We start from the raw sequence: 13,384 nt of genomic DNA on the forward strand, positions 1-13,384 counted from the left end.
AATTGGCTACTTTTACTGATTTTTAAAATCAGCTTTGTTGAGGTATATAGTTTATATGTAATAAAACCCGTAATTTGATATATTATAACAGATATATGTAGTTATGTTAACTATTATCAAAATCATGATATTAAATATTTCCATTGCCCAAAAAAGTTTCCACATGTATTTTTTTTAATAGAACTCCTTCCCTAATCCCTGTCACCTAGCAACCACAGATTTGCTTTCTGTCACGATGGTGTTTTCCATTTCTATAATTTCTCATAAGTGAGATCATAGGGTACACAGCCTTTTATATCTGTCATCTCTCACTTAGCATGATGCTTTTGAGTTTCATCTACAGTGAAGGGACTATCTGTATTTACTTTTTACTGCTAATACTGTATTCAATTATATATATACCATAAAACATGTATCCATCCATTCACCAGTTAACGGACATTAGTGTTGTTTCCAGTTTGAGGCTGGATAAAGTTGCTAAGAACATTCACATACAAATCTTTATGTGGTACAATGTACTCATTTTTCACAGGTAAATACCTGGTAATTGGTTGCTATGTCATATTGTACATATATGCTTAACTGGATAATAATAGTCATCAAGTATATGTTTATCAAGTATATGTAATAATTACCAAGTTCAGGTTATTCATGTATATATTTAATAGTTACCAAGTGTATGTTTAATTTGATAATAATAAATGAATGTTTCACAGTGGCTGTGCCATTTGGCAATCCCATCAGCAAAATAAGAGTTCAATTTCCTTAATATCCTCATCAACATTTGTTATTGTCAGTCTTTCTAATTTTAGCCATTACAAAGAGTATCTAATGATAGTACATTGTGGTTTTAATATGTATATCTCTGATAAGTAATAATGTGCAAGTTTTCATGTGCTTGTTGAACATTCTTATATCTTTTTGGTGAAATGCATGTTCAATACCTTAGCCCATTTTTTACTGGTTTGCTTGTCATTTATTATAAAAATGTAATAAATCTTTATGTAACTTTATATAGATTGATTACCACATACCTATTTTGCAAATTTGTTTCTAGTTTTGGATTGAAATTTCATTTCCTTAACATTGTATTTCTCAGAACAGAGGATTTATATCTTGCAAAATTGCAATTTTTTTTTTCTTTTTTGGTTCAGGTTTTTTGGTAATATTTAGGAAACACTCATTTTATTTTGTTTTGTTTTTAATTCCAGTATTGTTAACATACAGTGTTATATTAGTTTCAGGTGTGCAATATAGTGATCCAACAATTCCATACATTACCCTGTGCTCATCAGGAGAAGCACACTTTTTTTTTTTTAAGATTTTATTTATTTATTTGATAGAGATCACAAGCAGGCAAAGAGGCACGCAGAGAGAGAGAGGAAGGGAAGCAGGCTCCCTGTCTAGCAGAGAGTCCAATAAGGGGCTAGATCCCAGGACCCTGGAATCATGACCTGAGCTGAAGGCAGAGGCTTTAACCCGCTGAGCCACCCAGGCACCCCAAGAAGCATACTCTTTATTCCCTATCACTTATTTCACCCATTCCCCCCACAGCCACCTGCTCTCTCATAACCATTAGTTTGTTCTCTCTAGTTAATAGTGTGTTCCTTGCTTTGACTCTCCCTCCTATTTTTTTCCCTTTGTTTGTTTTGTTTCTTAAATTCTACATATGAGTGAGATCATATGATATTTGTCTTTCTCTGACTGATTTTGCTTGGTATTATACTCTCTAGCTCTATCCATATGGTTACAAATGGCAAGGTTTCATTCCTTTTTCATGGCTAAATAATATTCCATTATATATATATAATGGAATTATATATTCCATTATATATATATAATAAATGGGTGTGTATATGTAAATAAATATATATACATAACATATATATATATATTTATTTACATATACACACCCGTATCTTTCTATGTAGATATGTAGATATTGCCACATATATAAACCAAATCTTCTTTATCCATTCATCTATGAGTGGACACTTGGGCTGCTTCCATAATTTGGTTATTATAAACAATGCTGCTATAAACAGGGGTACATGTGTCCCTCTGAATTACTGTCTTTTTATTTTTGGTGTAAATATCCAGTAGTGCAATTACAAAGTGATTTTTTTTTTGTATATTCTATCTTTAAAAAATAGTTTTAACTATTACATTTAGGTCAATATCCATTTTGAGAAATTTTTCATATATCTATGTATATAGAATGGGAAGAAGATACATTTCTTTCATATGACTTTCCAATTACTCCAAAAAATTAAAATGTTGCGAAAATGGTCTTTTTCCAGTTGAATTACTTTGTTGACCTTTGTTAAAAACCAACTGATCATGTAAGCCAATCTATTTCTGGACTTCCTATTCACTTCTGTATGTTTGTATTGCCTATTTGTGTATCCTTAGTTGACTTGATTACTACAGCGTTCTTCTAAGCCTACAACACTGTCATTCAGATTGTTCTACCCTTCAAAATATTTTGGTTTTTAGAGGTAATTCCCTTTTATATATAAATTTTAGAATGAGCTTGCTTATCTCTACTACATGAGTTTGATGGGATTTTGACTGAGTTTGCTCTCAGTCTGTAGATTAGATCAGTTTGGGAAGACTTGGCATTTTAACCATGTCTTCTGTAACCCATGAACATTGTATCTTTCTCCATTTGTTTATGTCTTCTTTAGACCTCAGACAGCCAGTTTGTGGATTGGTGAGTGTTAATAACATTATTTCTGTAAGACAAAATGTTACAGGCTCAAAAAAAATCTACAAAAACTTTACATATATTTGGATAGAGTTAGTCTCTAGGGGTTTATAGCTCTAAATCTATTTAGTTAAATATCACAAATGTCATAATGAACTATTGTGAGAATATTCCTTACAATCATAAGCCAACCTTACTTAAGTTTGTCATTCAAAAAGTAGGAATTTTGCTTTATAAAGAACCTTGAAAATTTTAATATTTATGGGGAAAGGCATGAATTATGAATTTAAAAAGAAAGGACATGACAGCTGCAAATAATACATTGGAAGCCAATTTTGTTAATCATGAATCCTTAAAATGCCTTTTTTTTTTCTTAAGGAGGAATGCTTGAAATCACTAGGAAGCAAAATGTGATGGCTGATTCATGCCAAATCTATTTCAGTTTTTTTTTCTTTTTGCCACAAAATGTCATAATTCTAAATTTTATGTTTTGAGCAGGGATTACTTTGTAACCAAAGGGGAATTTCTTCAAATATATCCATGATGAACTTATTTGCGAGAAGAGAAAGCAAAAATTATGAGAAAGTTGAAAATAGATTTTGAATGTACTCCTTTAAGTGGAGGAAATAGATAAAAGCATCTTACTTTAATTAGCAAATGTTTTCTTCTTTCCATTCTTCTTCTTCTTCCTCTTCTTCCTTTTCTTCCTCCTCCTCTTCTTCTTCTCCTCCTCTTCCACCTCCACCTCCTTCTTCTTCTTTTTCCACATGGTGGTGGTGGTGGGGTTTCTGTGTGTGTGTGTGTGTGTGTGTGTGTGACCAAACCTGTTTCCCTTGGTAAGATAAGGTTGTTGAATCAATATTAGCTAATGCTGTTCCTATGTTTGTGGTGCTGAGTCACTATAGAGCCAGACGCCTGCATATGTAATCAACTGAAAAGGCAAGATTACCTATTATGACCTATGCATTGTCATAGTAAGATAAAGAGAAGTGTGGGCAACATTGCCCCATCGGGTAGATTTTGACCAGTGATAAGTAAGGGCCTAGGAAGGAGCCAACTGATCATTTATTCTCCTTTATTTCAACAGTTAATCTTACGGCTTCTGAAAACACAGGAAAAAAATAGCAATTACATTCGATAAGAAGCTTGGCCACATCATTAATGAACTCATTCCTATATTTTCCTCCTTTCTTTACCTCACATCATTTCTCCCATCTTCCTGCTTTCTTACATTGCTTTTTAGGGAGTATCTATGTATAACTCTTTGAATCAGGCTTTCTGTTCTGGGTATTTTTGCTAAGACAAATGACAAAGGTGAAAATTTGTTTAAAATTTCAACTTAAACTTTTCAATGGATATTATATTCTGCGTATATTTGGAAATTGTTATTTTTAAATTTAGTAAGTCTTTATAATACATTTATTAAGCATCTTCAGTTCCGGGATATTTGTGTAAATAAGTTCATTAATAAATTCCCAACAGGGGAACCTGGGTGGCTCAGTGGGTTAAAGCCTCTGCCTTCGGCTCAGGTCATGATCCCACGGTCCTGGGATTGAGCCCCTCATCGGGCTTTCTGCTCGGCAGGGAGCCTGCTTCCTCCTCTCTCTCTGCCTACTTGTAATCTGTCTGTCGAATAAATAAATAAATAATCTTAAAAAAAAAAAAAATTCCCAACAAGTCCCCATGTTAAGGAAAATTACACAGTGAAAGATCAATGTGTTATAACCACATTATAAATGCATTATAATTACATCATCTTTTCTTTAAAAAAATTATTGTTATGTTAGTCACCGTACAGTACATCATTAGTTTTTGATATAGTGTTCCATGATCCATTGTTTGCGTATAACACCCAGTACTCCATGCAATATGTGCCCTTTTTAATACCCAACAGAAATTGCTTTTTTTGAAAGCTGCCCTAACATAGAATATGGAAAACTCAAACTTGGGTTTCTATTTCTTTAAATTTTTCTAAGTCCCACATGACATAAAAATGTATTCATAATCCCTCCTCATAATTCTTAATAGAATACTTTATGTATATGTGTGTGTTATACATACATATATATATATATATATATATATATACACACACACATATATGTTAGTGCTACCTACCAGTTTGATCCTATCCCCTAATTGTTAAATTTTCTTCTTTCTGCATGCCTATTTCATGCTTTTCCTTTTGTCATACTTCTGACACAGCATCTATCGTTTACTCTCAGTTAATGACATTCCTTCTTTTTTCTTCTGGAAAATAAGAACTATTGGAAAAATAATTACCCATAAACTCATACTAAAACTACCATCTGCCTCTGAACCATAGGCTTCTCTGATAGTACAATGGATGGACTGTCTTTGAACCTGTATAAGGTCAGCAATGCACTCTTGCTCTGGGTTTTAACCCATCTTCCCTCCACAAGGATATTACATTAAGTGTCTCCATTTTCTCTGAATCATCATTTTTTTCCTCTTGTCTACTGGATCATTCCCCAAGACAATACAAATAATGTCTGACACCTCTCATTTTAAAGAAGAAATGAAAAGAAAAACTTCCTTAGCCTCCACCATTCTCCATTTATATTCCCATCTTTATCACAAATCCCTTAAATTGTTGTCTCTGCTTACAATGCCCCACAGGAAATCAACCAGCAGTCTTACTGAGTTCAGTTTATAAGTCCATATCATGTTGGTTCAAGAAAGCTCTGTATCTCAATAGGATTGCTACAATGACATCCTGTTTAGTTTCCCAGAACTAGTCCTTTTTTTTTTTTATAGGCTACACCACAAAACAGTTAAGGTGCTCATTTTAAAAGATAAATCTCCACATATCATTCCTCTGCTGAAAACCCACTTCACTCAAACTGAAATCCAAATCCTCCTATGGACTATGATATTTACATAATGCAAATCACCTTCCCCTACTCCCTCTCTGTTTTCATCTTAACTTTCTTTCTTACTTTTTCTTCTCAAGCTACTTTGGCCTCTGGTGTTAGAGCTTCTTTGCCTGAAATACTCTTTTTCCAGAGTTCTATGTGATTTTTCATATACTTCTTTTATGTTCCTGTCCACATGTTATTTTACCATCTGGACATTCTCGGTCAGGTTATATAGGATCATAATAACATTGTACTCCTTCTTGGCTTTATTTTTCTCTGTAGGACTTCTCATTTCCTGATTTGTTATATAATTACCTCCTTATTTGTACATTGTTGGGAGACATTTTATCAGTCTTAATGCTAAAATGCTAAAATGCCTCTAAAAATGCCTGGCATATAGAATCCCATTAAATACCTGCTGAATAAATTGCTTTTGAAAAATACCTTATGGTAAAAATTTCATACAATGAAATTATTAAGATATTTCACCTGTTGTGTGAAGCACATGATGTTGCAAACCTTAAGCAAGTTCCACAAGTTGTGCTGAAGTGGGAGTTTCCATTTATTACAATTTTCAATCTATAATCTCTGATTGAAATGAAATTTACATCAGAGTATTTTCTGAGACTGATCACCTGCATTCATGTTTAAGTGATGTGATATTGAAAGCTCTTACAAAAGACAGTTGTAAGCTATTAAAAATGATGGAACATATTAATGTTTAATCAGCTGTAAAGCAAAAATGGATATCTATATTAAACATAAATAATTATAAGGATAAGGAGTATCTTTAATGTGAAAATTTCCAAAATTGTGTTTTTGTCTAAATCCCTGGAAAGATCAATGAAATACAAAAACAATGTTGAATAATTTTTCTATTGCAGTCTATTTTACAATAGTCTGTAGAAACCAATGCCCTTCACAAATTGGCCTCTCTAGTTTTATTATTCTCCTGAGATAGCCTGTTCTTTGCTTCAAATCTTCAAGCTGTGAAGTTTAGTTACCTTTAAATGTGAACAGGCTGAGAATAATTTTACATAACATCTGTCATAACAAGAGTTTCAATAAATTAATATATAGCAATATACCTTGCCTTTCGAGGGTTCTATTGAATATATGAAATAATTCTTTTCAAAATATTTGTTCTCATTTTTTTTTGTTCTCATGTTTAATAGGGATTGGTTTGTATTTTGAGAGAACACCATAATTTTGGTTATTGATTTTAAAAATTCTCCAGAAAGGTAGGTTTTATTCTCTTCCGTCCTTTAAAATGAGCTGTCTTTTAAAATTATTACTAAGAACTAACTCATTGTATCTTCTTAGAATAAGAGGATTTTTTTTAATGTCAGAGAGTATATTATTTCTTTCTTCATTCCCATTTACTTTAAACTGACGTTGCTTCTTTTTTAAATCACTAAAGAAGAGGTGAAGTATTCATTGTGGATAAATTTCTGATTTCATTTTTAAATTTTAATTAGCAAATTAAAGTTAAATTTTCCTAAATAAATTCCAGAAAATCATGTCTTCCATAGTTGAAAAAAATGAACATTTTGAAGTTAAATATAATGTTAAATAAGAGTTCCATATCAATAAAAATGATGTGGTCCAAAACATTTCTAACTAGATAGATATTTTGATGACTAAAAAAAAAAATCAAAGAAGTATTTATAATAATTAAATGATGCAAATAGTTGTCAAAAGAATAGTGATTACTGTAATCATCTGGTAAGATTTTGGGTGATTTTTCTTTTATCAATTTCCCACATTTTTAAAAAAGATTTTATTTATTTATTTGACAAACAGAGATCTCAAGTAGGCAGAGAGGCAAGCACAGAGAGAGGAAGGGAAGCAGTCTCCCTGCTGAGCAGAGAGCATGATGTGGGGTTGGATCTCCGGACCCTGGGATCATGACCTGAGCCTAAGGCAGAGGCTTAACCCACTGAGCTACCCAGGAGCCACTCAGGCATCCCCCCGCCATTTTTTAAAATACTATAGTTTAGTAAAACTGTTATGGAGAAAGCATAGATTTTGCAACATAGAGACCTGTGTTCAAACTCAACTTCAAGGGTTATTAACTGGATAATGTTTGACAAGTTAGTTAATGTTTAAAGATTCAATTTTCTTATCTGTGAAATAGGAGTTAAGAACACCTACCTCACAGAATTACAGTGAAGACCAGTGATATAATATTGAAAACTCTCTGTTTAATTTAGCATATATAGTAGAATGGCAGCTAAGTTAATATGTTAAAAATTTATTTAAAAAAGCAAATCACTTTTTTAAAAAATTCAAACTTATTTTAAAGAACATCTGTTTAATTTAGCATATATAGTAGAATGGCAGCTAAGTTAATATGTTAAAAATTTATTTAAAAAAACAAATCACTTTTTTTTAAAAATTCAAACTTATTTTAAAGAACATCTCTGAGGCTACTAGTGAAGCACCTCAACTTTAAAAAAAAAAAAAATTGCTCTTCACGGGGCACCTGGTTCAGTTGGTTAACTGGTTACCTTCAGATCATGAGCTCAGGGTCATGGGATTGAGCCCTAGGATGGGCTCCCTGCTCATTCGTCTTCTCTCACTCCCTCTCCCAGCTCATTCTCTCTCCCCGCCTTTCTCCCTCAAATAAATAAATAAATAAATAAAATCTTTTAAAATAAATTATCTTCATGATAATGCTGTGAAAAATGCATTATTTAACCCTATTTTACACATGAAAACAGTGAGTGTCCAAGAGATCAAGCAATTTGCCAATAGCAGTTGGAGTCCAGAACTGACTTCTGAATCCAGGTCTTTCAGATATTACAATTCATGCCCTTCTCAATAACATTTTACCAAACTACAGTGACAGCATGATTAGAGGAGGACGTGACAGTAGCAAAGCTCAAGGTAGCAGAAAAGGGGGTCCTCAGATCTGTAAAACTTCTGCTAACTGCTTTGTCTCTATGATAATATTTCATATCTGCATGATAGGTACTAGTTGTATTAACATTTGTAGATAAATTTTGCAGCTTCTACATTTCTAGGTTTGGTCTTCTGGCTTGGTTAGTGTCAAACAGTTAAATAATCCCTAAGACACAGGAAGCTGTTAAGTCAACTCTTCCATAGCTTCAGTCAGGAAAGAAACAATGCACTCATGGATTTACTCAAAGCACAATAAGCAGCTTGAGTTTCATGTCTGTATCTGTTCTTTTCCTTCCTCAAGTCACACGGGGGTGATACAGAGGGGTCTCAGTCACATCTGTGCACATGGGACTGTGTTTCTTAGCTGAGGTTCTCTGAGATCAGAAAACCTCCAATCTTGTAGGAAGATTGCCAGCAACCTTGTCTTCCTCTTGTCCAAAGAGAGATATTTTTATAACTCTGGATTACAAACAAAGGAGGCAGGGAGGCTTTCTTTATCTTTATTAATATTGGTTAGTAAACAAATTTACTGTCTGCCATAAAATGGAGACACTATCTCCAGCCTCCAAAACTCCACAAACTATTGTTTGCTGCACAAACATCCATAACAAAACAATCCAGTACAAAGCCTATTATAAGACATGTAGAAACACCACGGAGAATCGCCCCCAACTGTTAGGTATTGTGGATATTATTGTCCAATTTGCATTAAGATGGGTCTTGATAAAATGCTTGTTAGCATTTTAGGCCACTTCAGAATTTGGTATACACGGTATGAACTCTTGGTTTAGCTGGTTTTCCAAGCCTCTGCTACAGATTTTCTACATGCCTTGCTCCATGGACTCCAAGGCAAGCCCGTTAACTAAACTTAGTACCGGCCCTCCAAGTCCCACTTAAGCACTGGAAACTGAAATTTTTAGCTCTCTTTCTGCCCAAACATGCTTTATCTCTTTGTTGACTTTGGCATGGCCACTGCTCCATGCTGGGGTAGGAGCAGTTTGTGAGGTAATCTCACTGTAGAATCTGCATGCAAATATGAACAAGAACTCTTTATTTCTGGGTTGTACTTGACATACCTAACACATTTCCTCTCATACAGCTGAAGGAAAAAAAAAAAAAAAAGTCCTATGCCTTTGTCCTCAACTCCTTTCCCCACAATGCATGAAGAACAGAGGAGTCAGGCTTAATGTTTCAACTTTTAAACACCTTCATGTGCTAAAAGTGTATTATCTATCTATCTACCTATCATCTATCTATCTATCTATCTATCTATCTATCATCTATCATCTGTCTATCATCTATCATCTATATCTATCACAGATGCTATTTGAGTTCTCTTGCCCTGATTTCTAATGTTTAAAACAACCTAGAAAAACCTTGCTTTCTCTTGTTCTCTACACAGTCTTTCAACCATATTGCCTTACAGCAAAACTTTATATGAATGTCAAAACCTGGATGTTATTAATATATTTTTCATTTTTTAAAAGGTTTTATTTATTTGTTTGACACAGAAAGAGAGATCACAAGTAGGCAGAGAGGCAGGCAGAGATAGAAGGGAAAGCAGGCTGCCTGCTGAGCAGAGAGCCCGATGTGAGGCTTGATCCCAGGACCCTGGGATCATGACCTGAGCCGAAGGCAGAGGCTTAACCCACTGAGCCACTCAGGCACCCCTATATTTTCATTTTTTACTTCTATGGTGATGATCTAAATTCCCCATCATTTCAAACTTAGCCATGTATCTTGCTTTGACTAGGAAAAATGTAACCTTCAGAAAAAATGCAAATGAGAAAAGATGTCACTATATTTCTAATTATTACCCTACTTGCAACTAATTATTTATTACATCTTAGATTTCTAGTTTGAAATTCAGGACCACCATGGTTGGCCAATAGTCCCATTTAACACTGATTAGACTTCCCTATTTTGACAGCCATAGGTTTATGTCTGTCTGAATGATTGCATTCCAGGAAATTATTTTGTTTTTCCTCAACACTAGAGGTAATGCTACACATGTTGAAACCATTGTTTTGAGAAGGGACAATTAGAAGCTGTTCTGGAAGAATTCACTTCTAAGAAGAAGGCTAACAAGAAGACAACCATTTTGAGTGCATTATGGTGCCCTATTAGCACTTCTTCCTGTTCCCCATTCCCGGAGCTGGGACATAAAGAACAATGACAAATTCAAAATGATATATCCTACACTTCCTACATTCCAACTGATTCCCACATTTAACCAATTAAATTCTTCTTATACTGGTTATGACCACACTTTTTAATTGTTAACATTTTATTTTTTAGTACACACTATGAAAATGAATCAGTTTGGTCATTGAAGCACTCATTTATTTTCAGCTGCCTAACATCCATTACTATCCTCCCAGATGCTCAATTTTATATCCATTTTTATCTTCTGCATTCATTTTCAATATAATGAATACAGGCAATAATAATTTCAGACAATTAGCATCTCTTAGCTGCTTCAAACAAATCACCCCCACTGCAGTTTATGTTACCACTGATCTCTATTTTCAAATATTCAGAAGAGATTCCTGAATATTCATACATCTTTGTTTTTAGCTCTGTAAAAAAAAAAAAAAAAAAAAAAAATGGAAAAATATTGGCAACAACTCTTGTCCAGAAATTAGGAAGCCTCACTTCTCTTCTGGTCTGATAATAAGTAAATATGAAGACTTAAGAATGAAACAAATTCTATGAAACACTGTTTTCTTATCCCTAAAGTAAGGATGTTGAATTACATAGTCCTAAAATTATTTTGTGTTCTATAATTCCATGATTCTATTTATTATAATTACTTAACTAAATAAAAACATAGTTTAAATGAAAGTGTAATTGTGAACAAAGCCTTTAAATAAACCTAGTGTAATTCATTGGCCCCTTAATTTATTCAGTAAGCATCTACTGAACATGTAACATGCTAATGGCAGATACTATCTCAAGTATAGAGTAGAATGAGCGACGCAGTCATTGTCATGAAGAAGCCTAAATATAGTTAGGTAGTATACTAGAAAGTATTCATTTAGTCTAAACCAGAACTAAACTAATCACTAAATTAACTTTTAAAATATTTTATATATTTTTCACATGAGAACAAACCAATCTTCAAAGGCATAGCTTTAAATAAGCTAAGAAATATTTTCACATTTTGTTTGATCAACTAATCCGTTCGTGCAACAATTATTTATTGTTTGAACACCGTTTGACACTTACTATGCTACATTATGTAAACAGAACATAACCAAAAAACAAAAACAAAAACAAAAAAATCAAGCCTTACCTGTGCACTTACTCTTCCTGGGGTCTTGGCATGATTCACTCCTCTCTATATACCACTGGAGGACAGACTTTCCTAAAGACAGGATGAAATGCTTGAAGGGATGAGGAAAATCCAAGATGATTCTTAGAATTTTTTACCTGAGCAAATTAGTGATGATAATGTCAATTCCTAAAATGCTAAAGACTGGAGAATGTTCAGAGTTGCAGGAAGGAAACCAAGATTATGTTTTATGTCTTATGTTTGAGAAGGCAGTTATGGATGAAGGAAGCATGTGGACTTGGCAGCTGGATGTATGAATGTGAAGGTCTGGGAACCCATCAGGACTGCCACAAAAATTTGGGATTATTCAGCATAATGGTGATATATAAAGTCATGAGGCTTTAATGAAATAACCTAGGGAGTTAAAACTGATAGAGAAATTTTTTTTTTCATTATCCTTTGAGTTGAAACAGCACTGAATATCCTATAAATTTATAAAGATAATACATTTTAGGAAAAATTGCTTTGTTTGTACACTTGAAACTGAATTGAAAGCTAATTTTATTTCCTATGTGTCTCTTATTGCTAAATCTCATGGCACAGAATGGGAACTATTTTAGAGTTGGAAAATAAAATTAGAAGAAAAAAAGAAAACAAGAATCAGTGCAGAACTGGTGGTAAGTGAAAAAAAAAAAGAGAGAGAGAGAGAGAAGGAATTAATGGGACCAATATTATCTTTTATCTACCTACTTTACTTGCATTTCAGTGAATACCTCAAGCACTTAGTTTTCTTCAGATCACAGTTTCCTTTATTATTTTCCTTTTTCTAATAAATCATGAAATATTTTGATGTGAAGATGAACAGTGTTTAAGGTTTTCTTCTCATTTTGTAATTAATAAGAATGAGAAAGTTACTGGGAAATGAACTATGCTTTACAGTAGAAGTCAGAAATGTTACCCAGCTTGTCAAGTTGGATGCAATATATACTTCTTTATCTGCACTACTGAGCCACAGAGGAAGAAGAAGAGTAATAAAAAGTAATTTGCCGAGAATATCTAGACGTGCATCAGTTTTCATTGAAATAGTCACATTTTCCAACCGAACTGAAACCTATGGCAAGAGGTCTTCTTAAGAGTTCTTTATTGTGGTTGTTGTTTTGTTTTGTTTTGTTTTTTTAGAATGATAGTTTGCAGAGTTCTTACCACGAATATTCCACATCTTTAATAGACTTATTATTTATTTATTTGAGAAAGAGAGAGAGAGAAGTGAGAGGGAGAGGGAGAAGCAGACTCCCTGCTGAGCAGAGAGTCTGACATAGGGCTGAATCCTAGGACCCTGAGATCATGATCTGACCCCAAGGCTGACTGAGCCACCCAACACCCCCTAATATTACATTTACACACATATGGTATTATTAAATGTTTAGTATTGTTGTTCAAATCATCTATTAAGCTGGAGCACTCTCTTTTTCCTTAATAGATAGTTTTATATTTTAGCACTTCTATTATGTCTTAAAAGAAGACACAGAAGCATATGTAGAAATTCTCAAGCTCTTTAACAACCAGAAAATGTAAATTAAGACTAACTATCACTTTTTAGCTATTAGACTGGCAAAAGTT

The 13,384-nt window shown here is 33.4% G+C and overlaps 1 protein-coding gene across 1 annotated transcript in view; it reads left to right on the plus strand.

The window, feature by feature from the left end:
- Window positions 1–4,775: 4,775 nt before the first annotated feature.
- The window catches only part of LOC116869697 (putative uncharacterized protein YKL083W), a gene marked incomplete at both ends in the record, with an annotated part of 153,709 nt that continues 145,100 nt past the window's right edge, over window positions 4,776–13,384 (plus strand). Inside the window, one exon of the mRNA XM_032861449.1 lies at window positions 4,776–4,810. Coding sequence (XP_032717340.1) covers window positions 4,776–4,810 — 35 coding nt within the window. The remainder of the gene's footprint in view (window positions 4,811–13,384) is intronic.

Source organism: Lontra canadensis, unplaced genomic scaffold (genome assembly GCF_010015895.1).
Source record: "Lontra canadensis isolate GAN:19392208 unplaced genomic scaffold, GSC_riverotter_1.0 scaffold1, whole genome shotgun sequence".
NCBI lineage: Eukaryota > Metazoa > Chordata > Mammalia > Carnivora > Mustelidae > Lontra > Lontra canadensis.